Source organism: Pelophylax lessonae (assembly GCF_965119305.1).
Source record: "Pelophylax lessonae genome assembly, chromosome: 12".
In the NCBI taxonomy this organism is placed as follows: domain Eukaryota; kingdom Metazoa; phylum Chordata; class Amphibia; order Anura; family Ranidae; genus Pelophylax; species Pelophylax lessonae.
The window spans coordinates 941,928-969,353 of NC_138779.1; the positions used below are offsets into that span (position 1 = coordinate 941,928).

The 27,426-nt window shown below is 50.2% G+C and overlaps 2 protein-coding genes across 2 annotated transcripts in view; one reads left to right on the top strand and one right to left on the bottom strand.

Annotated features, from left to right (window-relative positions):
- Nucleotides 1-27,426, top strand: part of CFAP107 (cilia and flagella associated protein 107) — a 498,422-nt gene that overhangs the window by 37,442 nt on the left and 433,554 nt on the right. The window lies entirely within an intron of this gene.
- On the bottom strand, nucleotides 5,157-26,836 carry LOC309568735 (arylacetamide deacetylase-like 4; the record flags this gene model as incomplete). The annotated part of the gene is made up of 4 exons (XM_082274485.1): nucleotides 5,157-6,061; nucleotides 9,866-9,929; nucleotides 11,971-12,196; nucleotides 26,699-26,836. The coding sequence occupies 4 exons, from the start codon at nucleotides 26,834-26,836 to the stop codon at nucleotides 5,287-5,289; spliced, it is 1,203 nt and encodes a 400-aa protein (XP_082130611.1). The 3' UTR covers nucleotides 5,157-5,286.

Below are 27,426 nucleotides of genomic sequence, written 5' to 3' on the forward strand. Positions count from 1 at the left end.
CTTTATACCCCCACCTTTATACCCCCACCTTTATACACCCACCTTTATACACCCACCTTTATACCCCCACCTTTATACCCCCACCTTTATACACCCACCTTTATACACCCACCTTTATACCCCCACCTTTATACCCCCACCTTTATACCCCCACCTTTATACCCCCACCTTTATACCCCCACCTTTATACCCCCACCTTTATACACCCACCTTTATACCCCCACCTTTATACACCCACCTTTATACCCCCACCTTTATACCCCCACCTTTATACACCCACCTTTATACACCCACCTTTATACCCCCACCTTTATACACCCACCTTTATACACCCACCTTTATACCCCCACCTTTATACCCCCACCTTTATACCCCCACCTTTATACCCCCACCTTTATACCCCCACCTTTATACCCCCACCTTTATACCCCCACCTTTATACCCCCACCTTTATACCCCCACCTTTATACACCCACCTTTATACCCCCACCTTTATACCCCCACCTTTATACACCCACCTTTATACCCCCACCTTTATACCCCCACCTTTATACCCCCACCTTTATACACCCACCTTTATACCCCCACCTTTATACACCCACCTTTATACCCCCACCTTATACACCCACCTTTATACCCCCACCTTTATACACCCACCTTTATACCCCCACCTTTATACACCCACCTTTATACCCCCACCTTTATACCCCCACCTTTATACACCCACCTTTATACCCCCACCTTTATACCCCCACCTTATACACCCACCTTTATACACCCACCTTTATACCCCCACCTTTATACCCCCACCTTATACACCCACCTTTATACACCCACCTTTATACACCCACCTTTATACCCCCACCTTTATACCCCCACCTTTATACCCCCACCTTTATACACCCACCTTTATACCCCCACCTTATACCCCCACCTTATACACCCACCTTTATACCCCCACCTTATACACCCACCTTTATACCCCCACCTTTATACACCCACCTTTATACACCCACCTTTATACACCCACCTTTATACCCCCACCTTTATACCCCCACCTTTATACCCCCACCTTTATACACCCACCTTTATACCCCCACCTTTATACCCCCACCTTTATACACCCACCTTTATACACCCACCTTTATACCCCCACCTTTATACCCCCACCTTTATACACCCACCTTTATACACCCACCTTTATACCCCCACCTTTATACACCCACCTTTATACACCACTTTTATACACCCACCTTTATACACCCACCTTTATACACCCACCTTTATACCCCCACCTTTATACCCCCACCTTTATACCCCCACCTTTATACACCCACCTTTATACACCCACCTTTATACCCCCACCTTTATACACCCACCTTTATACACCACTTTTATACACCCACCTTTATACCCCCACTTTTATACACCCACCTTTATACCCCCACCTTTATACCACCACCTTTATACCCCCACTTTTATACACCCACCTTTATACCCCCACCTTTATACCCCCACTTTTATACACCCACTTTTATACACCCACCTTTATACACCCACCTTTATACACCACTTTTATACACCCACCTTTATACCCCCACTTTTATACACCCACCTTTATACCCCCACCTTTATACCCCCACCTTTATACCCCCACCTTTATACCCCCACTTTTATACACCCACCTTTATACCCCCACCTTTATACCCCCACCTTTATACCCCCACTTTTATACACCCACCTTTATACCCCCACTTTTATACCCCCACCTTTATACCCCCACTTTTATACACCCACTTTTATTTTCCCACTCATCTGAGGGGACTCCCAGTGAAAATTTTCTTGCACATTTTTTATGGACTTTTACCTTTTTATAAGTTTTATTTATTATTATTATTTCAGGTACTTGTATAGCGCTGGCAATTTACGCAGCGCTTTACATATACATTGTACATTCACATCAGTCCCTGCCCTCAAGGAGCTTACAATCTAAGGTCCCTAACTCACATACATACATAGTAGGGACAATTTTATACAGGATCCAATTAACCTACCAGCATGTCTTTGGAGTGTGGGAGGAAACCGGAGTACCCGGAGGAAACCCACGCAGGCACAGGGAGAACATGTAAACTCCAGGCAGGGAGTGTCGTGGTTGGGATTTGAACCAGCGACCCTCTTGCTGCTATGTGACAGTGCTGACCACTACACCACTGTTTCTGTGTTTATCATTCTTTCCATTATATTACAGTTTGGATGTTTGTATCTCGGACTATCAGCTCCATCAGAGATTTTTATTCTATGTGAGTATATTGTAAAAGGAATATTTCCTAATAAATATGGCAGGATAATTCACTAGGCTGGGGCGCCCTCTTTTGTTCATTTTTTTGTAGTGACTTCAGGATGTCCTCAGTCTGAGGGGGCAGCGAGGCTCGAGGCTCGAGGCTTCATCCCCGTGTTGTGGAGGTTTTCTCTTTACCTTTCACTGGGACATTACATTTTTGCGCAGGAGGTTTCTTCTTCTTCTTGTTCTCGCTATATATAAGGCAAATCGTAATATAATACCTGAGAGTAAACATGGAACTGCGGAGAGGGGGAACCATTTATGACTAGAATCAGAAAGCATGGACTTATATTATCTTCAGATGTTCCGGTACTGGAGAAAGAGAGCGCAACACCAAGAGCCAAGCTGGGAATGTTTAATGGGTAAAACTCAACAAAAAGCTTTTGATAAGAAACAAAATATAAGCTGGTGTCATGTAAGGGAGATGGTCCCATGTAAGGGAGATGGTCCCATGTAAGGGAGGTGGTCTCATGTAAGGGAGATGGTCCCATGTAAGGGAGATGGTCCCATGTAAGGGAGGTGGTCTCATGTAAGGGAGATGGTCCCATGTAAGGGAGATGGTCTCATGTAAGGGAGATGGTCCCATGTAAGGGAGATGGTCCCATGTAAGGGAGATGGTCACATGTAAGGGAGATGGTCCCATGTAAGGGAGGTGGTCCCATGTAAGGGAGATGGTCTCATGTAAGGGAGATGGTCCCATGTAAGGGAGGTGGTCCCATGTAAGGGAGATGGTCACATGTAAGGGAGGTGGTCACATGTAAGGGAGATGGTCTCATGTAAGGGAGATGGTCCCATGTAAGGGAGATGGTCTCATGTAAGGGAGATGGTCCCATGTAAGGGAGATGGTCCCATGTAAGGGAGATGGTCCCATGTAAGGGAGATGGTCACATGTAAGGGAGATGGTCCCATGTAAGGGAGATGGTCCCATGTAAGGGAGATGGTCTCATGTAAGGGAGATGGTCTCATGTAAGGGAGATGGTCCCATGTAAGGGAGATGGTCTCATGTAAGGGAGATGGTCACATGTAAGGGAGATGGTCTCATGTAAGGGAGATGGTCTCATGTAAGGGAGATGGTCCCATGTAAGGGAGATGGTCCCATGTAAGGGAGATGGTCTCATGTAAGGGAGGTGGTCCCATGTAAGGGAGATGGTCTCATGTAAGGGAGATGGTCTCATGTAAGGGAGATGGTCCCATGTAAGGGAGATGGTCCCATGTAAGGGAGGTGGTCCCATGTAAGGGAGATGGTCTCATGTAAGGGAGATGGTCACATGTAAGGGAGATGGTCTCATGTAAGGGAGGTGGTCCCATGTAAGGGAGATGGTCCCATGTAAGGGAGATGGTCACATGTAAGGGAGATGGTCTCATGTAAGGGAGGTGGTCCCATGTAAGGGAGATGGTCCCATGTAAGGGAGATGGTCCCATGTAAGGGAGATGGTCTCATGTAAGGGAGGTGGTCCCATGTAAGGGAGATGGTCTCATGTAAGGGAGATGGTCTCATGTAAGGGAGATGGTCCCATGTAAGGGAGGTGGTCCCATGTAAGGGAGGTGGTCCCATGTAAGGGAGATGGTCTCATGTAAGGGAGATGGTCCCATGTAAGGGAGGTGGTCCCATGTAAGGGAGATGGTCTCATGTAAGGGAGATGGTCCCATGTAAGGGAGGTGGTCCCATGTAAGGGAGATGGTCCCATGTAAGGGAGATGGTCTCATGTAAGGGAGATGGTCCCATGTAAGGGAGGTGGTCCCATGTAAGGGAGATGGTCCCATGTAAGGGAGATGGTCTCATGTAAGGGAGGTGGTCCCATGTAAGGGAGATGGTCCCATGTAAGGGAGATGGTCTCATGTAAGGGAGATGGTCCCATGTAAGGGAGGTGATCCCATGTAAGGGAGATGGTCCCATGTAAGGGAGATGGTCTCATGTAAGGGAGGTGGTCCCATGTAAGGGAGATGGTCTCATGTAAGGGAGATGGTCCCATGTAAGGGAGGTGGTCCCATGTAAGGGAGATGGTCTCATGTAAGGGAGATGGTCCCATGTAAGGGAGGTGGTCCCATGTAAGGGAGATGGTCTCATGTAAGGGAGATGGTCCCATGTAAGGGAGGTGGTCCCATGTAAGGGAGATGGTCCCATGTAAGGGAGATGGTCTCATGTAAGGGAGATGGTCCCATGTAAGGGAGGTGGTCCCATGTAAGGGAGATGGTCCCATGTAAGGGAGATGGTCTCATGTAAGGGAGGTGGTCCCATGTAAGGGAGATGGTCCCATGTAAGGGAGATGGTCTCATGTAAGGGAGATGGTCCCATGTAAGGGAGGTGATCCCATGTAAGGGAGATGGTCCCATGTAAGGGAGATGGTCTCATGTAAGGGAGGTGGTCCCATGTAAGGGAGATGGTCTCATGTAAGGGAGATGGTCCCATGTAAGGGAGGTGGTCCCATGTAAGGGAGATGGTCCCATGTAAGGGAGATGGTCTCATGTAAGGGAGGTGGTCCCATGTAAGGGAGATGGTCTCATGTAAGGGAGGTGGTCCCATGTAAGGGAGATGGTCCCATGTAAGGGAGATGGTCCCATGTAAGGGAGGTGGTCCCATGTAAGGGAGATGGTCCCATGTAAGGGAGATGGTCTCATGTAAGGGAGGTGGTCCCATGTAAGGGAGATGGTCTCATGTAAGGGAGGTGGTCCCATGTAAGGGAGGTGGTCCCATGTAAGGGAGATGGTCCCATGTAAGGGAGATGGTCTCATGTAAGGGAGATGGTCCCATGTAAGGGAGGTGGTCCCATGTAAGGGAGATGGTCACATGTAAGGGAGATGGTCTCATGTAAGGTGGTCACATGTAAGTGAGATGGTCCCATGTAAATAAGGTGGTCTCAGTTAAGTTAAATGGTCCCGGGCACTTTTAGGCCACCTCCCAATATGGGACCTCAGAAGAACAGTCAACTTTCCACAATCAAACCTCAAATCCCATTAATAAAACTCACTATGTTGTCTACAGCGAGCTTCCCAGATTCAAATGAAAGTTTGCCACCTTGAAAGAAGCTGATAATGCCATGGAAGCCATCTTTCATGTGGTACCAGGTGACGGGGATTCCGCGATCCTCCAGGCGTTTCTTGTACAGAATCCCATCGTCGCGCAGCACATCAAACTCGCATGTTAAAATGTAAGCCTTTGGTTGTTGGCGGATCACGGAATCCTCGGCCAGCAATGGAGAGACGCTGGGCTCCAGGGCCGCCTTGTGGACTTCATAGACGTCTTCATCATGGGAGGACATGACTCGGAGGTTGTGCCCCCGGACCTTAAATTCATCTGGAATGTTCTCAGCACCCAACCACTTCCTAAATTTAATTTTCATTTCCACAGGGACGTGGTCTCCATTCAGAACGTCATCCATCATTTCCAGGTCTCCATCCAAGTAATTTATCATATAGAAAGCTGCCCGCTCCCGATATAAGATGGGCACTGCCCTGTTCTGTGTGTAGGACGGTAAGTTGAAGTCAATTGCCTGGACTGCGGGATAAATTAGAACCTGGGCCAGGGGCTTCGGTAGATCCGTCCGCTCTACGAGAGCCTGACAGACGGCAGCCGTGAGGTTCCCCCCCGCACTGTCTCCGCTGATAATGACAGAGGTGGCATCCACTCCGTATTCCTGGGCAGTCTGTAGGAAGTGGATGGTGGCATTCAGACAATCCTCAAACGCTGCCGGATATCGGTGCTCGGGTGCCAGCCGGTAACTAAAAGGAAGAAGAAACCATTAGAATTCCACATAAAGGGCCATTCACCCTCCATTGTACCTAAACCCAGTCATATACACTATGCTATCAAAAGTATTGGGACGCCTCTCTATATACACTATGCTATCAAAAGTATTGGGACGCCTCTCTATATACACTATATTACCAAAAGTATTAGGACGCCTCTCTATATACACTATATTACCAAAAGTATTGGGACGCCTCTCTATATACACTATATTACCAAAAGTATTGGGACGCCTCTCTATATACACTATATTACCAAAAGTATTGGGACGCCTCTCTATAAACACTATATTACCAAAAGTATTGGGACCCCTCTCTATATACACTATATTACCAAAGGTATTGGGACGCCTCTCTATATACACTATGCTATCAAAAGTATTGGGACGCCTCTCTATATACACTATATTACCAAAAGTATTGGGACGCCTCTCTATATACACTATATTACCAAAAGTATTAGGACGCCTCTCTATATACACTATATTACCAAAAGTATTGGGACGCCTCTCTATATACACTATATTACCAAAAGTATTGGGACACCTCTCTATATACACTATATTACCAAAAGTATTGGGACGCCTCTCTATATACACTATATTATCAAAAGTATTGGGACGCCTCTCTATATACACTATATTACCAAAAGTATTGGGACGCCTCTCTATATACACTATATTACCAAAAGTATTGGGACGCCTCTCTATATACACTATGCTATCAAAAGTATTGGGACGCCTCTCTATATACACTATATTACCAAAAGTATTGGGACGCCTCTCTATATACACTATATTACCAAAAGTATTGGGACGCCTCTCTATATACTCTACATTACCAAAAGTATTGGGACGCCTCTCTATATACACTATATTACCAAAAGTATTGGGACGCCTCTCTATATACACTATATTACCAAAAGTATTGGGACGTCTCTCTATATACACTATATTACCAAAAGTATTGGGACGCCTCTCTATATACACTATATTATCAAAAGTATTGGTGACGCCTCTCTATATACACTATATAACCAAAAGTATTGGGACGCCGGCCTTTACACACACATGAACTTTAATGACATCCCAAAATGTGGAAAAAAGTGCAGCGCTAATAAATACTAGCAATATAAACGTGTATATATATAAACCAAGAAAGGTAAATACAAATAAATAGCAAAATGAATAAAAGTGAACATCAAATCAACAGTCCCATATGTGAAGTGAAAAAAACAGTCCACAACGGTGATAATTGAAGTGCTCACTGGATCCCAACACCAACAAGATATAGAGATATAATGTGCTCACCAGAACGATAGGACTCAAAATGCCATATAGCATAGGAGTCAAATCAGCTTGTTGTACAATGGATGGATAATCCGAAAGGGATGACTGAGGTCACTGATGTTGAGGTGAAGAGGTAATAGCAGATATGAACCGTCACACCAGAGAGGCTCTCACTCCGTCAGATGGCCAGAAAGGAACCAAAAAACAAGGGAGCACAAAATAGTGTAACACTGCTAAAATTTTAATTAAATAAAAATACACCAAATTGCACTTACAAACATCTCGTGGTAAAGAGCGTATACAGATGCAAAGGTAGGATGTCAGCAGCGTCTATCACTATCTTTTGAAAAAAGCATTTATGCTGAAACGCGTCAAGGCCACGCTGCTGACAGCCTACCTTTGCATCTGTATACGCTCTTTACCACGAGATGTTTGTAAGTGCAATTTGGTGTATTTTTATTTAATTAAAATTTTAGCAGTGTTACACTATTTTGTGCTCCCTTGTTTTTTGGTTCCTTTCTGGCCATCTGACGGAGTGAGAGCCTCTCTGGTGTGACGGTTCATATCTGCTATTACCTCTTCACCTCAACATCAGTGACCTCAGTCATCCCTTTCGGATTATCCATCCATTGTACAACAAGCTGATTTGACTCCTATGCTATATGGCATTTTGAGTCCTATCGTTCTGGTGAGCACATTATATCTCTATATCTTGTTGGTGTTGGGATCCAGTGAGCACTTCAATTATCACCGTTGTGGACTGTTTTTTTCACTTCACATATGGGACTGTTGATTTGATGTTCACTTTTATTCATTTTGCTATTTATTTGTATTTACCTTTCTTGGTTTATATATATACACGTTTATATTGCTAGTATTTATTAGCGCTGCACTTTTTTCCACATTTTGCTATTCACAATTTTCTTGTCAGTTGTTTGGTGTAGCAGCTTTTTTATGGTTAGCGCAATATTTTTTGCTTTTCACTTAATGACATCCCAGTCTTAGTCCGGAGGGTTCAATATTGAGTTGGCTCCGCCCTTTGCAGCTATAACAGCTTCAACTCTTCTGGGAAGGCCGTCCACAAGGTTTAGGAGTGTCTATGGGAATGTTTCACCATTCTTCCAGAAGAGCATTTCTGAGGTCAGGCGCTGATGTTGGATGAGAAGGCTTGGCTTGCAGTCTCCGGTCTAATTCATCCCAAAGGTGTTCTGTGGAGTGTAGGTCAGGACTCTGTGCAGGCCAGTCGAGTTCCTCCACTCCAAACTCACTCATCCATGTCTTTATGGCCCTTGCTTTGTGCACTGGTCCAATCATTTGGTGGAGGGGGGATTATGGTGGGGTTTTATGGTGTGGGGGAGGGGGATTATGGTGTGGGGGTGTTTTTCAGAGGTTGGGCTTGGCCCCTCAGTTCCAGTGAGGGGAACTCTTAAGGCCTCGGCATACCAAGACATTTTGGACAATTTCATGCTCCCAACTTTGTGGGAGGAGTTTGGGGATGGCCCCTCCCCGTTCCAACATGACTGCTCACCAGTGCACAAAGAAAGGTCCATAAAGACATGGATGATCATGTGACCAGGTATTGGTAGATTTGGCAGTGTGGGCGGTGCCAAGTCCTGCTGGAAAATGAAATCAGCATCTCCATAAAGCTGGTCAGCAGAGGGAAGCATGAAGTGCTCTAGAATTTCCTGCTAGAGGGCTGCACTGACTTTGGTAGAACAACACCAGCAGATGACCCCCCAAATCATCACTGACTGGGGAAACTTCCCACTGGACCTCATGCAACTTGGATTCTGTGCCTCTCCGCTCCTCCTCCAGACTCTGGGACCTTCATTTCCAAATAAAATGCAAATGTTCCACCCGAATGTTCAAAATGACCATTTCTTAGGTGTTCATAACTCCTCTCTGATGGCCAATGAACCCCCGCACACTTCTCCGAATACAAAGAAAGCCCCCGGAGCCCTCATGGATATACAGGTTTCAGCTTTGTCATTTCTTTCCCTCACTCGTATTATTAGTCCCAGACACGATCAGCGTGAAATATTCAGTGCCGGGCGATAGGAGGGGAAGGAAGTTCTAAAAGTCGCACATCACAGCAAAAAAACCTGTAAGGAGGTGTATGACCAACCAGGCCACGCCTCCAAAGCATTTTATTCTGCACCTGGAGGCCACGCCTCCCAACGCATTTCACTCTACACCCGGAGCTTAATCATGGGGAAGACAATTAGGCTCCTGGGCGGAGTTGACGAGTTCTGGTTGGAGCCCGGCTGAGGCTGTCATCCACCCTGTGATGTGCGACTTTTAGAACTGGTTTGAGGTGGGAGGAGCTCTGTCCTTGTCGGCACTCCTGGCGGTTTGTCATGCAGGAGGACCCGGTGGACCCTGGAGCAGCACCCCCCATTTTTGTTGTGGGTCGGGCGATAGGGGATTGTATTGTACGCGCCTGTCTATGGCCAATCAATGAGATCTGTACACCAAACTAACTACTTACCCCACAGAGACAACCACTGACTCCGCCCCCTTGGAGATGTAGCGGCAGAGACCATCATAGGAATCTAAGGAACAAATAGAAGCATGTTAGTGTCAGAAAAATCATTGCCATTTCCACTTCACCCCCCACCAGAGACTCCCACAATTCCTCTAAAATCAGTGACTTCCTAAAAGTCAGGCCCCGCCCCATCAATGCGTTCTTCTTCTGTGAATTCTCAGCTCTGAATAGTTTATTGCACCCCATTTCCAGGTCAGATCCCCCCCAACAATCAGGAGTAATTCCCAATCATGTGATCAGGATGTCAGCTATGACTACATACAGACAGGAGGACATCTGTTTAATACTGTATTCATAGCATACAATTACAGTATTCAAAAAATGATAAATTAATTAAAAGGGTAGAATTTTTTTTTTTTTGTACATTTGTCATCCAATAATAAACAATTGCAGGGATTGGCAAACTCTTCCACCTGAGCATGAGTTCAGGCCGAACATTTGCCTGTCCACCCTGAGTGCTGCACAGTGCATTCTGCTCCCTGATTGGACAGAGCTTTGCCCAATCAGGGTGCAGTGTAAGCTGGCTGTTGAGGAGCGGAGCCGGGAAGCCGGCCACAGCGTCCTTAACAACCAATGAGTCATCAGCTGTCAATGGGTTTCCCCGCTGACAGCTGAATAGGAAAACAAAAAGTGTCGGTAAAAAAAATTAAGAAAAAAACAGCATGGGGTCCCCAGTCCATGCCAGACCCAAAGGGTCCCTCAAAGATATTCCGGGTCTGGTATGGATTTGGAGGGGAACCCCACGCCAAATCCATACCAGACCCTTATCCGGGCATGCAGCCCAGGGGGTCAGGAAAGGGGGGGAGAGAGAGAGCGCCCCGCCTCCTTATCCATACTAGGCCACATGCCCTAAACATGGGGGGGTGCTTTGGGGCACCTTGTCCCCATGTTATTAGGGACAAGGTCCTCTTCCCGTCAACCCTGGGCTGTGTTGTTGGGGGCTGCGGACAGGGGTCTTATCGGAATCTAGAAGCCCCCAGATCCCAGCCCACCCCCCCCCCCCTATGTGGGTGAGTATTGGGTACACAGTACCCCTACCCATTCACCAAAAATGTGTACAAAAGTAATAACCATAAGAAACTGTTTTTGACAAATCCTTTATTAAAAAAATAAACAAAAAAGTGTCCCCCCCCTTTTCAATAGCCAGGTGGGGGGGGGGGGAAAGTAACCGCGAGTCATTTTAAATGGAATTTTACTTTTTTTTAGTTAGAAATGTCATTTTTGCTGCAGCAGGTTCTATACATGTTACAGATGCAGCACTTTACAGGCACATTAGGGACCCCCCCCCCCCCAGGCACCATGTTTAAAGGAATTTTTCTTTTTTATTGTTGCATTTTAAGCCTCATTAATATCCCTGCTACTGAAAAAACAATCATTTTTTTTATTGATACATGTCCCCCAGGGCAGTACCCAGACCCCCTTTCCCAGTCCCCCAGGGCAGTACCCGGACCCCCATACCCAGTCCCCCAGGGCAGTACCCGGACCCCCATACCCAGTCCCCCAGGGCAGTACCCGGACCCCCATACCCAGTCCCCCAGGGCAGTACCCGGACCCCCTTACCCAGTCCCCCAGGGCAGTACCCAGACCCCCATACCCGGACCACCATACCCAGTCCCCCAGGGCAGTACCTAGACCCCCATACCCCTTTAATTGGCAATTACTTACATATAACCCTTTAAAATGGGAACTTTTGATTTTTCCTGTTCAACTCCCATAGACTTCAATGGGGTTCGCCGTTCAGGTTAGAACATTTCCCCTGTTTTAGAGTTCTGCAGCGAACCCAACCGGGGGATATTCTGAACAGGGGGGTGTTCTGAACAGGGGGGTGTTCTGAACAGGGGGGTGTTCTGAACAGGGGGGTGTTCTGAACAGGGGGTGTTCTGCACGGGGGGGGTGTTCTGCACGGGGGGGGGTGTTCTGAACAGGGGGGTATTCTGAACAGGGGGTTGTTCTGAACAAGGGTTATAACCCCCTCTTTCTCTATCCAAAATAGAATTAAACTTTTGCCTTGAGTTCTACTTTAAGAATAAATTCACACATTTTCTTACCAATACTTCCAAACATCCATCCCCCGCCATGGAAGAAGAGGACCCCCTTCCTCCCCCCAGCAGAGGGCGCTCTTGGCTGGTAAACCCTCACCGGGATTCCATCAAAGTGCAGATTTTTGATGAAGAGTTTCGGGTCGTCTCCCAACTTCCTGACCAAGACTTTGTCTCTGATGAGTCGGGTGAAGGTCAGAACGTTGCAGATGGACAGATTCTGGAGGATTCGGCCCTGAGAAGGACAGAAGAAGACATCAGAGGAGAGGTTGTGTCACAGACATAGAAATACCCTCAGGATACACCCTGGGATGATGGAGGTGATAGTCCCTGTATTAGCCCAGGTGTGTTCTGGCCGTAATACTTTTTGGGGTCTCGGTGATGATTGGACCCGGAGGAAGGGGCAGACCCTGAAAACTTCTAACTATCCATAGTAATGCTACACAGTGATTGGGCCTTACAGAGCGCTGGGTGGCCTTTCCAATGATATGATATAATGGGGATCCCCTAAACCCTGCTGGCCAACCATGGTCAGGGGTCGCCTCTCTTCTCCAGTCAGCAGAACATTTCCTTTCATGGACCCTCCAGCCAATCCTGCAACCTCCATGCACACTCCACCACCCTCCAAGGTCTTCATCTAGCCCTTGGGACACTATTCCTCCCACTGACCTCAACAATGGGACACTATTCCTCCCACTGACACCAATGATGGGACACTATTCCTCCCACTGACACCAATGATGGGACACTATTCCTCCCACTGACACCAATGATGGGACACTATTCCTCCCACTGACACCAATGATGGGGCACTATTCCTCCCACTGACACCAATGATGGGACACTATTCCTCCCACTGACACCAATGATGGGGCACTATTCCTCCCACTGACACCAATGATGGGGCACTATTCCTCCCACTGACACCAATGATGGGACACTATTCCTCCCACTGACACCAATGATGGGGCACTATTCCTCCCACTGACACCAATGATGGGACACTATTCCTCCCACTGACACCAATGATGGGGCACTATTCCTCCCACTGACACCAATGATGGGACACTATTCCTCCCACTGACACCAATGATGGGACACTATTCCTCCCACTGACACCAATGATGGGACACTATTCCTCCCACTGACACCAATGATGGGACACTATTCCTCCCACTGACACCAATGATGGGACACTATTCCTCCCACTGACACCAATGATGGGACACTATTCCTCCCACTGACACCAATGATGGGGCACTATTCCTCCCACTGACCTCAACAATGGGACACTATTCCTCCCACTGACACCGATGATGAGGCACTATTCCTCCCACTGACCTCAACAATGGGACACTATTCCTCCCACTGACACCAATGATGGGACACTATTCCTCCCACTGACACCAATGATGGGGTACTATATCTCCCACTGACACCAATGATGGGGCACTATTCCTCCCACTGACACCAATGATGAGGCACTATTCCTCCCACTGACACCAATGATGGGGCACTATTCCCCCCACTGACACCAATGATGGGGCACTATTCCTCCCACTGACACCAATGATGGGACACTATTCCTCCCACTGACACCAATGATGGGACACTATTCCTCCCACTGACACCAATGATGGGACACTATTCCTCCCACTGACACCAATGATGGGGTACTATATCTCCCACTGACACCAATGATGGGGCACTATTCCTCCCACTGACACCAATGATGAGGCACTATTCCTCCCACTGACACCAATGATGGGGCACTATTCCTCCCACTGACACCAATGATGGGGCACTATTCCTCCCACTGACACCAATGATGGGGCACTATTCCTCTCCCCCCCCCCCACTGACACCAATGATGGGACACTATTCCTCCCACTGACACCAATGATGGGGCACTATTCCTCCCACTGACACCAATGATGGGGCACTATTCCTCCCACTGACACCAATGATGGGGCAGTATTCCTCCCTGTTTATTTCCACTGATTCCAGGGCAATTTCTACTTCCACTGGCCACAGTTCTGCCCCCCAAAAATCTGAAGGACAGTAAACCGGCCCTTTGTTTGTAAAGTTTGGGGACCCCTGATGTAGGTAATATATTCCTATAAAACAGAGTTTACATCTAAAGGCATCAAAGTGTGAAGTCCGCTTATCTATGGGCCCCCCCCCCATCCCCCAACCCTCATATAATAAGAGTTCAGTTCAATTACAGAAAGAAGCATTCCCTCCCCCATACACTCTTCCAGAGATTTCCTATGAGCTCGGGGGGCATCGCTGGGTCTCATCCCGGGATTCTGGGAATTCTGAGGAGCCCAAATCCAGGACAAATCCCTCTAGCACAACGCAGGGGAGTCTTTTCATAAGATTTGGGCTCCTCAGGGGAAGGTCCGGGGACTTCTTTACTGCCCAGGGGAGCTCATAGGAAGGAAAGGGGAGACATTTTTACTTGGAATTCTTTACATGGGGGATCAGGAAGATAAGAAGACCTTTCACTTCCAAGAAGCACCCTTCAGTAAAACTGGGAACATTAAACATAACTTGCTATGTAAGCGTTGGCTCTGGTGACAGTACCCCAGCAGTGACCACCTAGGCCGGGACAAGGGGTAGGCAGGAGGGGCAGTTGCCCAGGGAGCAGTGGTGGCAGATGGGAGGCCCTCACCACACACAAGCTCCAGATCAGTGGCAAGCAACTGCTGGGCTACTCTGACAGCTACTGCTGTCACCCTGTGCCCCAGTGTGCCCCCCCCCCAGTGTGCCCCCCCCTCTCACCCAGTGTGCCCCCCCTCCCCCAGTGTGCCCCCCCCCTCCCCCAGTGTGCCCACACTCCCCCCACAACAAAAACCACAATGCACATTTGCAGCTACCCTCTAGTTGCTACCCCATTCTACTGCACATATTCAGGAGTAGGAGAGGGGGGGGGGGGGGCAGTTCCTCATCCTTGCCCCGGGCACTGTACCAGCCGGTCCCTGTACTGGTGACCATGACATGTGACTGGTAGTTTGATCTCACATAGAAGATGAAGGATCGGCCGGTCTACAAGGAGATTTCCGAGAAGTCTGGAAGATCTCTGCCAGGCAGAGATCTTCTTTTTAGCTGAAAGTGGACTTCAAACACAGATAGAATCTCAGTGAATCTCAGTGGTAAGACCCGATGGATCTGATGGACCCGATGGACCTGATGGACCTGATGGACCTGATGGACCTGATGGACCCGATGGACCTGATGGACCTGATGGACCTGATGGACCCGATGGACCTGATGGAGCAGTTCTCTAAGATTTCCAACAGAGAAACCAGTATGGGATCCTCCAGACACAATACAAGTCAATGAGACTCAGTCTGGGCGACCAACAATGGAGGTTCATCACAGATCGGTATCGTCTCATCCGCTTCTTCCAGTTTTATTTCTGGTGGAACTTGTATTAAGGTGAACAGGGCCGGCCTTAGGTGTTCAGGCGCCCTGTGCGAACTAATCCTGTGGCGCCCCATCCTCACCCCTCGCCCCCCTAAACATGGCAGTATCGATTAAAAAACTATTTAAGAGTACAATTGCTGCTAATTGACTGCAAGTGGGTGCAGCAGCAAGATAAAAACAGGGAAATAAAATCAGTGCAAAAAAAGGATTTACCCTAAAATGATATATAAATATCTATCCCAAATCTGTTTCTGTTGTAAGAAGTGCACAGTGCTAAATTAATAATTAAATCTGCATGGCTACTACAGTACACATATCAATCATATACCACTACTAAATAAATAACAATTATATATTCATAACCTCTACAACGTGCAACCCCCACAGAGCCCCCCTTACATCAGAGACCCCTCTTACATCAGAGACCCCTCTTACATCAGAGACCTCCCACAGAGCCCCCCTTACATCAGAGACCCCTCTTACATCAGAGACCCTCGCACAGAGCCCCCCTTACATCAAAGACCCCCACACAGAGCCCCCCTTACATCAGAGACCCCTGCACAGAGCCCCCTGCACAGAGCCCCCTCTTACATCAAAAACCCCCCACAGAGCTCCCTCTTACATCAGAGACCCCCCCACAGAGCCCCCTCTTACATCAGAGACCACCCCCCACAGAACCCCCTTACATCAGAGACCCCCCCCACACACAGAGCCCCCTTTACATCAGAGACCCCCATACACAGAGCCCCCCTTACATCAGAGACCCCCCACACACAGAGCCCCCCTTACATCAGAGCCCCCCACACACAGAGCCCCCCTTACATCAGAGACCCCCACACACAGGCCACAGTCACCACTTACCTCCCACTGTGCCGCCTGATCATCAGGAGCAACTGACTGCGAGCTGTGATGGCTGCACGGCGCCCCTGTTGCCCATGGCGCCCTGTGCGGTTGCACAGCTCGCACACCCCAAAGGCCGGCCCTGAAGCCGAAGAATGTTCCAGCCATGGATGTCATTGATACAGCGGGGGTAAAGAATTGTTACAGTGCAGATCAATTTGTGAATCTGTGGCAAAATAGGAATACCAAACAAAAAATAATATTCTGAGGTGATAATCCTTTTTTAACTAAATAAATGCATGAATTTCCGAATAAAACTTAATAAAATGATTGCAATTGAAGAATAATCTCAGGACCTCAATGGACCTCTGATCCCGAGATTCTGGGAATGCTGAGGACCCCAAATCTCAGGACAACGCAGGAGAGACTTTCCATGAGATTTCTGCTCCTTGGCTCTCCAGGATTATTTTGTAGATCATTGGTGTCAGTGGGAGGAATCTGCCTCACTCAGGGGAACTCAAAGAAAGGTTGGGGTAACGGTGGGAAATATTTATTATTTTTATTTACCTAAAGTTTTTTTTAAATTTTGATTCCTTACATGGAAGGGGGGGGGGGGGTCTACAAGATAAGTCGGAATTGAGGTCCGGGTCACACTTATGCGATGCGGGAAGGCTGCGAATCCGCAGCGTGTTCCCACATCGCAAACGCACCCCCGGCAGTTCACACTGCCATATGCGATACGCTGGGGGTGTCAATGTAATCTTAACGACACCCCCAGTTTGATCGCATATTCTCCCAATATATCACATATTAAGGGGTCCATCAGTACTAGTATATCCCATAATAGGGAGCAGGGGCCCTATTATGGGATACACTGACTGAGAGTGGCACAAACCCCACAGTACAGACCCCCTAGCACAAACCCCACAGTACAGACCCCCTAGCACAAACCTCACAGTACAGACCCCCTAGCACAAACCCCACAGTACAGACCCCCTAGCACAAACCCCACAGTACAGGCCCCCTAGCACAAACCCCACAGTACAGACCCCCTAGCACAAACCCCACAGTACAGACCCCCTAGCACAAACCCCACAGTACAGACCCCCTAGCACAAACCCCACAGTACAGGCCCCCTAGCACAAACCCCACAGTACAGACCCCCTAGCACAAACCCCACAGTACAGACCCCCTAGCACAAACCCCACAGTACAGACCCCCTAGCACAAACCCCACAGTACAGACCCCCTAGCACAAACCCCACAGTACAGACCCCCTAGCACAAACCCCACAGTACAGACCCCCTAGCACAAACCCCACAGTACAGACCCCCTAGCACAAACCCCACAGTACAGACCCCCTAGCACAAACCCCACAGTACAGACCCCCTAGCACTAATCCCACAGTACAGACCCCCTAGCACAAACCCCACAGTACAGACCCCCTAGCACAAACCCCACAGTACAGACCCCCTAGCACTAATCCCACAGTACAGACCCCCTAGCACAAACCCCACAGTACAGACCCCCTAGCACAAACCCCACAGTACAGACCCCCTAGCACAAACCCCACAGTACAGGCCCCCTAGCACAAACCCCACAGTACAGGCCCCCTAGTACTAATCCCACAGTACAGACCCCCTAGCACAAACCCCACAGTACAGGCCCCCTAGCACTAATCCCACAGTACAGGCACCCTAGCACAAACCCCACAGTACAGGCCCCCTAGCACTAATCCCACAGTACAGACCCCCTAGCATAAACCCCACAGTACAGACCCCTAGCACAAACCCCACAGTACAGACCCCCTAGCACAAACCCCACAGTACAGGCCCCCTAGTACTAATCCCACAGTACAGACCCCCTAGCACAAACCCCACAGTACAGGCCCCCTAGCACTAATCCCACAGTACAGACCCCCTAGCACAAACCCCACAGTACAGACCCCCTAGCACAAACCCCACAGTACAGACCCCCTAGCACAAACCCCATAGTACAGGCCCCCTAGCACAAACCCCACAGTACAGACCCCCTAGCACTAATCCCACAGTACAGGCCCCCTAGCACAAACCCCACAGTACAGACCCCCTAGCACAAACCCCACAGTACAGACCCCCTAGCACAAACCCCACAGTACAGACCCCCTAGCACAAACCCCACAGTACAGACCCCCTAGCACAAACCCCACAGTACAGACCCCCTAGCACAAACCCCACAGTACAGACCCCCTAGCACAAACCCCACAGTACAGACCCCCTAGCACTAATCCCACAGTACAGGCCCTCTAGCACAAACCCCACAGTACAGACCCCCTAGCACAAACCCCACAGTACAGACCCCCTAGCACAAACCCCACAGTACAGACCCCCCTAGCACTAATCCCACAGTACAGGCACCCTAGCACAAACCCCACAGTACAGACCCCCTAGCATAAACCCCACAGTACAGACCCCTAGCACAAACCCCACAGTACAGACCCCCTAGCACTAATCCCACAGTCCATGCCCCCTTTCAATGCAGTGACCAACATACATGCCCCTCAATGTAGCGACCAGTATACATGCCCCTCAATGCAGTGACCAGCATACATGCCCCTCAATGTAGCGACCAGCATACATGCCCCTCAATGTAGCGACCAGCATACATGCCCCTCAATGTAGCGACCAGCATACATGCCCCTCAATGTAGCGACCAGTATACATGCCCCTCAATGTAGCGACCAGTATACATGCCCCTCAATGTAGCGACCAGCATACATGCCCCTCAATGTAGCGACCAGCATACATGCCCCTCAATGTAGCGACCAGTATACATGCCCCTCAATGTAGCGACCAGTATACATGCCCCTCAATGTAGCGACCAGTATACATGCCCCTCAATGTAGCGACCAGCATACATGCCCCTCAATGTAGCGACCAGTATACATGCCCCTCAATGTAGTGACCAGTATACATGCCCCTCAATGTAGCGACCAGCATACATGCCCCTCAATGTAGCGACCAGCATACATGCCCCTCAATGTAGCGACCAGCATACATGCCCCTCAATGTAGCGACCAGCATACATGCCCCTCAATGTAGTGACCAGTATACATGCCCCTCAATGCAGTGACCAGTATACATGCCCCTCAATGCAGTGACCAGCATACATGCCCCTCAATGTAGCGACCAGCATACATGCCCCTCAATGCAGTGACCAGCATTCATGCCCCTCAATGTAGCGACCAGTATACATGCCCCTCAATGCAGTGACCAGCATACATGCCCCTCAATGTAGCGACCAGCATACATGCCCCTCAATGCAGTGACCAGCATACATGCCCCTCAATGTAGCGACCAGCATACATGCCCCTCAATGCAGTGACCAGCATACATGCCCCTCAATGTAGCGACCAGTATACATGCCCCTCAATGTAGCGACCAGCATACATGCCCCCTTTTAATGCAGAGACCAGCGTGCATGCCCCCTTCAAAGAAGACAGTACTGAGCTAGTGGGCTGGCAAGTGGCAATAGATGGAGGATGGTGCTGGATGGTAGAGTGCTGCGGGAGGTGTATGCATGGCTGCACTGTGCACAGTGCAGCCATGCATGGCCCTCCGCAGCACTCTACCATCCAGCACCATCCTCCATGGCTCCATCCATTGCCACTTGCCAGCGCTAGTGCAGCCGGTCCCGGTGCCTTCTCTTACCTTCGCGGCCGGAGACGAACGTTCCGGTCCACCGGTCACCTCGCGTCAGACGGTCAGAGGACAGGTCACCGACAGCTCTGCTTCTTCCGGCGGCCGGTGCGAGACTGCTTCGGGCGGCTCTGGCTGGATCCAGTGGAGTCCGTCTGACTCCTCACGTGGCTCCCCTCTCTCTGCGACGGCGGGTGGGAAGGACGTGACACCGGGGCGGTGCACCGCCCCCCATGCGTCACGTGACCAAAGGACCATCCCGGGATGTCATCCTGTGATTGGTCCAGGCTGGAGTCAGGAGCCAGGAGTCCAGTAAAGTGGGGAGTGTCAGGGCGCATTGCTCTGCGCCCCGACACTCCCCCAGAAGGCCGCCAATCGTCGCCTCTATTCGGCTCACGTGGGGTCAAAAACCCCACCCCCCCCATACTCACCACTAGGTCCGGCGCCCCTAGTGGCTGAAAATGCACTTTTTTTTTAATCTCTTTTTTCTTCTCTTTTTTTTTGGGGGGGGCGCCCCCTATGGGCCGGCCACCACTGACCTATAGGAAAGGTAGACGCTGGCCTAGAGTGCACATCAGTCGGCGAGCCGCGCCAGTTTGCTACTGGCCTGTCAAACAGGGACGCCGGAACTATTTGTCTTCAGGCTGGGTCCAGAGGTGTGGGTGCAGGCCTGCAGTCCAAGGCTGAAGAAATAGGTAGAAAAGTGCTACAAAAATCTCCACCCCCGCCACCTCCACCTCCACCATATTCATGGGCAGGACAAAGGGAGTGGAGCCAAGGGGGCAGCAAAATTAGGTTTTGCCTAGGTTGTCAAAAGTTCTTGCACCAGCCCTGTATGTGAGCATTGGATCTGGTAACAGCCTAACCCAGCGGTGACGGGGTCTACAAGATAAGTAGATCTTGCACTTTGAAGAAGAACCCTTTAAACACAATTAGAAACATCAGGGTTTTTTTCAGTGGGAACACGGGGGAACGCAGTTCCGGAACCTCCAGTCTGAATGTATGCAATGCCAAAGGGGTTCTGGGGCCAGTGGGGTGAGCTGAAGGGCCTATGGATGCTGGCTGCTGGGGGATCTATTGTTGCTGGTGGGCTTTTTTTTTTGCAGTGGAGGATTTATTGTTGCTTGGGGGAACTATTGTTGCTGGGGGGCTATTGTTGTTGGAGGGGGAGTCTTTTGTTGCAGGGGAGGATTTATTGGGGGGAGGGGATTCTTGCAGAGGAGAATTTATTGTTTCTGGGGGGCTATTGTTGTTGGGGGTCTATTGTTGCTGATTGCAGTGGATCTATTTTACAGTTTTTTTCTATTGTTGCAGGGGAAGATTTATTGCTGCTGGGGGATCTATTGTTGGGGGGTTCTATTGTTGGGGGATCTATTGTTGGGGGGTTCTATTGTTGGGGGATCTATTGTTGGGGGGTTCTATTGTTGGGGGGGTCTATTGTTGCGAATTCCAGGGGATCTATTTTACTGCTTCTCTAATTATCATTAACAAATTCCATACAAATTACCTAGAACCACAACATGATACTTGGTTCTGTATTCTCTAAAAGGGGGGGGTACTGGGAGGTGGAACCAAAGGACGGCGCTCGGAGGTGGGTAGGGGGCGGAGACAAGGGGTGACTCAGAAGAGGGGAGTACCGTCACCTATTCTCCGAGAAAAAAAGCCCTGAGAAACATTAAACACATCTTTCTATGTGAGCGTTGGCTCCGGTAAGAAGAGAGCCCATCGGGGGCCTCACCCAGCGGTGACCGCGCTTTGATCCCAGACTTTTCTATATAGGAGATGAAGGATCAGCCGGTCTATAAGGACATTTTCTGGAAGGCTGGAAGATCTCTGCCTGGAATAATCTTTGACTGACAATGACATTTGTAAACTGGAACTGAAGATGAAACACAGACAGAAGCTCGGTGATCAGACCGGAGGGATCACCAATCATTTCTGATCCCAGAATCCAGTGTGAGATCCACCAGACACAACACAAGTCAATGAGACTCAGCAATGGAGGTTCATACAGATCGGTATCGTCTCATCCGGTTCTTCCGGTTCTTCCGGTTTGATTTCGGGTGGAATTTGTATGAAGCCGAGGAATGTTCAGCCATGAATGTCATTAACACAGCGGAATGATGTCATCGTTACAATGTTTAACTATTTGTGTGTCTGGTGAGGAAAACCCCCAAAAATGATCTCAGGTGCAAAACAATTTGTAACAAATTCTTCAATTTCCTAAAAGAACGGAATAAAAACGATTGCAATCAATGAATCCTCCTCACACCTCGGTGCTCCTCATTCATCATTTCTATGTGTGGGGATTTTATCTTTATATTAATATTCCCTCTATATAACGGACGCCCCTCCTATGGGGAACATTGTTTGGGGTCTTCTGATAAATCAGTGAGTTTGGCTTTCTGGTAATGGCCATACATGGAGCAATTCTCAGCCTCCTGTAAAACTATTGGCCAATCAGCATCCTGGGTGTGCAATGCTCCTGTGTGCGTCCAATCCTGGCGTTTTATTCCACCCAAGAGGCACAAGTGACGCGTCCAACCCCGCTGCCTGCTACAGTCTATGACAGGTTTGTAATGGGGGGGTTTCTTGTGGCTGGGTGACAACGCTATATCATGCACCCCATCCCAGAGGTGTAGCTAGAACCTTCAGGGCCCCTGTGCAAGAGACCATGAAGGGCCCCCCTGGACCCCTGACCAGAGCCCTTCCCTTCAAGCCTGGGGCTCTTCCCACTGATCCTGGGGCCCTTTACTCTCATTGAGGGGCCCTTTATTACGGTCCCACAGCGGGACCCTTTCACAAGTTCTGCAGTGGGCTCCCTTCCTGCCATCTTGGGGCCTCCCCATGGTGGTGGAATGCCAGGGCCCCATCACAAGTGTGACCTTTGCGATCCTGGAAGTTCACCCCCTGGTGTCAGTAGTTTTTATTTTTTGGTATTTTAATTGTATTATTTTTTATCATTTTATTTTTTTACAATGTGACTGACTATGACTCTGTCCATTCAGAAAAGGAAGGAGCTGGTAAATTACATATTTACTGACCCCTTCCTGGTTCTCTATTGTGACACACCCTCTGCACCAGCTGGCAGGAGAGGGGAGGGAGCACAGTATGGGAGGGGGACCAGGGGAGCACAGTGGGGGGGGGGAGCACAGTGGGGGGGGGGAGGACCAGGGGAGCACAGTGGGGGGGGGGACCAGGGGAGCACAGTGGGGGGGGGGGACCAGGGGAGCACAGTGGGGGGGGACCAGGGGAGCACAGTGGGGGGGGGGGACCAGGGGAGCACAGTGGGGGGGGACCAGGGGAGCACAGTGGGGGGGACCAGGGGAGCACAGTGGGGGGGGACCAGGGGAGCACAGTGGGGGGGGGACCAGGGGAGCACAGTGGGGGAGGGGGACCAGGGGAGCACAGTGGGGGGGGGAGCACAGTGGGGGGGACCAGGGGAGCACAGTGGGGGGGGACCAGGGGAGCACAATGGGGGGGGACCAGGGGAGCACAGTGGGGGGGGAGCACAGTGGGGGGGGGACCAGGGGAGCACAGTGGGGGGGGGAGCACACAGGGGCCCAGAGACAGCAGAACACAAGTGAACTGGATAGGAGGAGTGGCGTTGGCTGCATACAGAGGAACCAATCTCCTCCATATTCCTCCTGCAGCTACAGGATGAAAAAGGAGGACAGTGATTTCTCTACATGTTGCCCCCCCTATCCAAGTGTACAGGGGAGCCGCACAGGCCCTGGAGCATGGGGCCCGGTTGCATTTGCAACCCCTGCAACCCCTGTAGTTACGCCCCTGCCTCATCCCTAAAGTAATGTTTACAAGGAAGAAATCTGTGATGGGATTATAGCGGTGCCATTAAGTAGAAAGCAAATAGTTAAATTGACATATTTTATTTAGTGCATAGGTAAAAATAAAATTAAAAATGATTCAAACATGCCAATCAGATAATCACAGTTGTATATTGCATTGGTGGTTGTAGTATATTGTCTAATCCCGACATGTTTCACCGATGTTGGCTTCTTCAGGGGACTTGGGGACCTCTACTAATCAACCGACTATAACAAAGCACAGACATGTATACAGCATAATCAGTTATAAATATAAGAATATTGTATAATACATATCTTTGTATGTATGATCATTTTTCTATATTTATTCATATTAACTCCGTCCCAGCCATTCCAAACTGTAAAGATATGTATTATACAATATTCTTATATTTATAACTGATTATGCTGTATACATGTCTGTGCTTTGTTATAGTCGGTTGATTAGTAGAGGTCCCCAAATCCCCTGAAGAAGCCAACATCAGTGAAACATGTCGGGATTAGACAATATACTACAACCACCTATGCAATATACAACTGTGATTATCTGATTGGCATGTTTGAATCATTTTTAATTTTATTTTTACCTATGTACTAAATAAAATATGTCAATTTTAATTGTTTGCTTTCTACTTTATGGTACGGCTATAATCCTATCAGAGACTCGCTTCCTTATAACAGGCTGGAATACGCTGAGAAAAAATAAAAACTAAGAAATCTCCAAGCTCACCTTACTGACCAGCCTGCGACCAACCGACCCGACCCGACCAACAGTGTGCGCTGGAAGCAGGGGTTTAGTTGCACACATTTCCAAATTCATGCGTAAGGCACAGAGCCCCCGACAAGGCACCCCGTTATCTCCAGACCTAACTCTAATTTCTGGGAGTCCCCAGCAATGGAAGCACATGCGTTTAGATGGACGGGGGTGTAGGGCAGGTAAACCTGAAGGGAGCCCCCCCTTCTTAAAGGTACAGGGGCACACAGAACACCAAGCCTGTAGCACTATGGCAGCAAAGGTGTCAGTGCATTGCATGGCCAATATAATTCACTGTACAGACAAGTGGTCACTGCCATGGCAGCTGGATGGGGCTGAACACTGCACTGAGAGCTGCTCCAGGATGGCACCATGTGTGTTCAGGGATGCCAGCCAGGAACGCAGCTCTTCTAAATACGCATCGCTCAGCCGCAGCCAGACGCAGTGGATTTTATCCCATCATATACTTGCTGGCAGTGTGGCTGGACCCTTCACCTGCACCTCCAAGGTCCACCAACCTCCCGGGTCCACCAACCTCCCGGGTCCATCAACCTCCCAGGTCCACCAACCTCCCGGGTCCACCAACCTCCCAGGTCCACCAACCTCCCGGGTCCACCATCTCCCGGGTCCACCAACCTCCCGGGTCCATCAACCTCCCAGGTCCACCAACCTCCCGCGTCCACCAACCTCCCGGGTCCACCAACTTCCCGGGTCCACCAACCTCCCAGGTCCACCAACCTCCCGGGTCCACCAACCTCCCGGGTCCACCAACCTCCCGGGTCCATCAACCTCCCAGGTCCACCAACCTCCCAGGTCCACCAACCTCCCGGGTCCACCAACCTCCCGGGTCCATCAACCTCCCGCGTCCACCAACCTCCCAGGTCCACCAACCTCCCAGGTCCACCAACCTCCCGGGTCCACCAACCTCCCGGGTCCATCAACCTCCCAGGTCCACCAACCTCCCAGGTCCACCAACCTCCCGGGTCCACCAACCTCCCGGGTCCATCAACCTCCCGCGTCCACCAACCTCCCGGGTCCACCAACCTACCGGGTCCACCAACCTCCCGGGTCCATCAATCTCCCGCGTCCACCAACCTCCCGGGTCCACCAACCTCCCGGGTCCACCAACCTCCGGGGTCCACCAACCTCCCGGGTCCACCAACCTCCCGGGTCCACCAACCTCCGGGGTCCACCAACCTCCCGGGTCCACCAATCTCCGGGGTCCACCAACCTCCCGGGTCCACCAACCTCCGGGGTCCACCAACCTCCCGGGTCCACCAACCTCCGGGGTCCACCAACCTCCCGGGTTCACCAACCTCCAGGGTCCACCAACCTCCCGGGTCCTCTAACCTCCGGGGTCCACCAACCTCCTGGGTCCAACAAATACCCGGGTCCACCAAACCTCCCGGGTCCACCAACCTACCGGGTCCACCAACCTCCCGGGTCCACCAACCTCCTGGGGTCCACCAACCTCCCGGGTCCACCAACCTCCCGGGTCCACCAACCTCCGGGGTCCACCAACCTACCGGGTCCACCAACCTCCCGGGGTCCACCAACCTCCCGGGGTCCACCAACCTCCGGGGTCCACCAACCTCCGGGGTCCACCAACCTCCCGGGTCCACCAACCTCCGGGGTCCACCAACCTCCCGGGGTCCACCAACCTCCCGGGTCCACCAACCTCCCGGGTCCACCAACCTCCCGGGGTCCATCAACCTCCGGGGTCCACCAACCTCCCGGGGTCCACCAACCTCCCGGGTCCACCAACCTCCCGGGGTCCACCAACCTCCCGGGTCCACCAACCCACCCACACTGGAGGCACTGAAGCCGGACGTCCTGTGCACATGTGGCCTGAACATTCTTTTATCTATTAGATTGTTTCTAAATGTCTTCTTATAGTGATAAAATTGTCTGAAAATGACTTGTCCACCATAATGGTGAGATGAAGGTCAGGGACCTCCGGGAGGTTCAGGGCACAGAAAGGAAAGGTCCACCAACAGTCTGTCTGTAAATGTCCATCACAGACACAACCGTAACGGACATTCACAGACAGATCACCGATTGTACAATCTGTCGGTGAATTTACTGACGATTGGCTTCCCGGTCCACCAGATGTTGGGTTCTAGAAGTATACTGCACTTGCTGAAAGGTCATGCTGGAACTTGTAGTCCCACAACAGCTGGTACAGCGCAAGGTTGAAATTAAAGACGTACTTACCACAACAGCAATGCCAACCAAGATGCAATGTATGGTGCGGAGTTTGCCCGGGTCTGCCACTCCGGGGGGGATTTCTGAGTTTGAAAATTCAAAGTAAATGATGCCGACCACCAAGAGAATAAATAATGCGATGAACATTATGACGAAGGACGCCAGAATAGCATAGGTGAAATCCATGATCCCAGCTCCTGCACACACGACTTTGAATTGACTTCTGACAACTTCCTAGTGAACATTCAACTCCTGGAGATAAATAAGAGATTGCAGCACGGGGGAGGGGCAGAGAAACTGAGGGAGGGGCAGAGAGGACATGAGAGAGAGGAAGAGAGAATGAGGAAGAGAAAGAGAGGATAAAGAAGAGGAAGAGAGGATGAGGGAGAGGAAGAGAGGACGAAGGAGAGGAAGAGAGGACGGAGGAGAGGAAGAGAGGACGGAGGGAGTGGAAGAGAGGACGAGGGAGAGGAAGAGAGGACGAAGGAGAGGAAGAGAGGATGAGGGAGAGGAAGAGAGGAGGAGGGAGAGGAAGAGAGGACGGAGGGAGAGGAAGAGAGGACGAGGGAGAGGAAGAGAGGACGAGGGAGAGGAAGAGAGGACGAAGGAGAGGAAGAGAGGACGGAGGAGAGGAAGAGAGGACGGAGGAGAGGAAGAGAGGACGAAGGAGAGGAAGAGAGGATGAGGGAGAGGAAGAGAGGAGGAGGGAGAGGAAGAGAGGACGGAGGGAGAGGAAG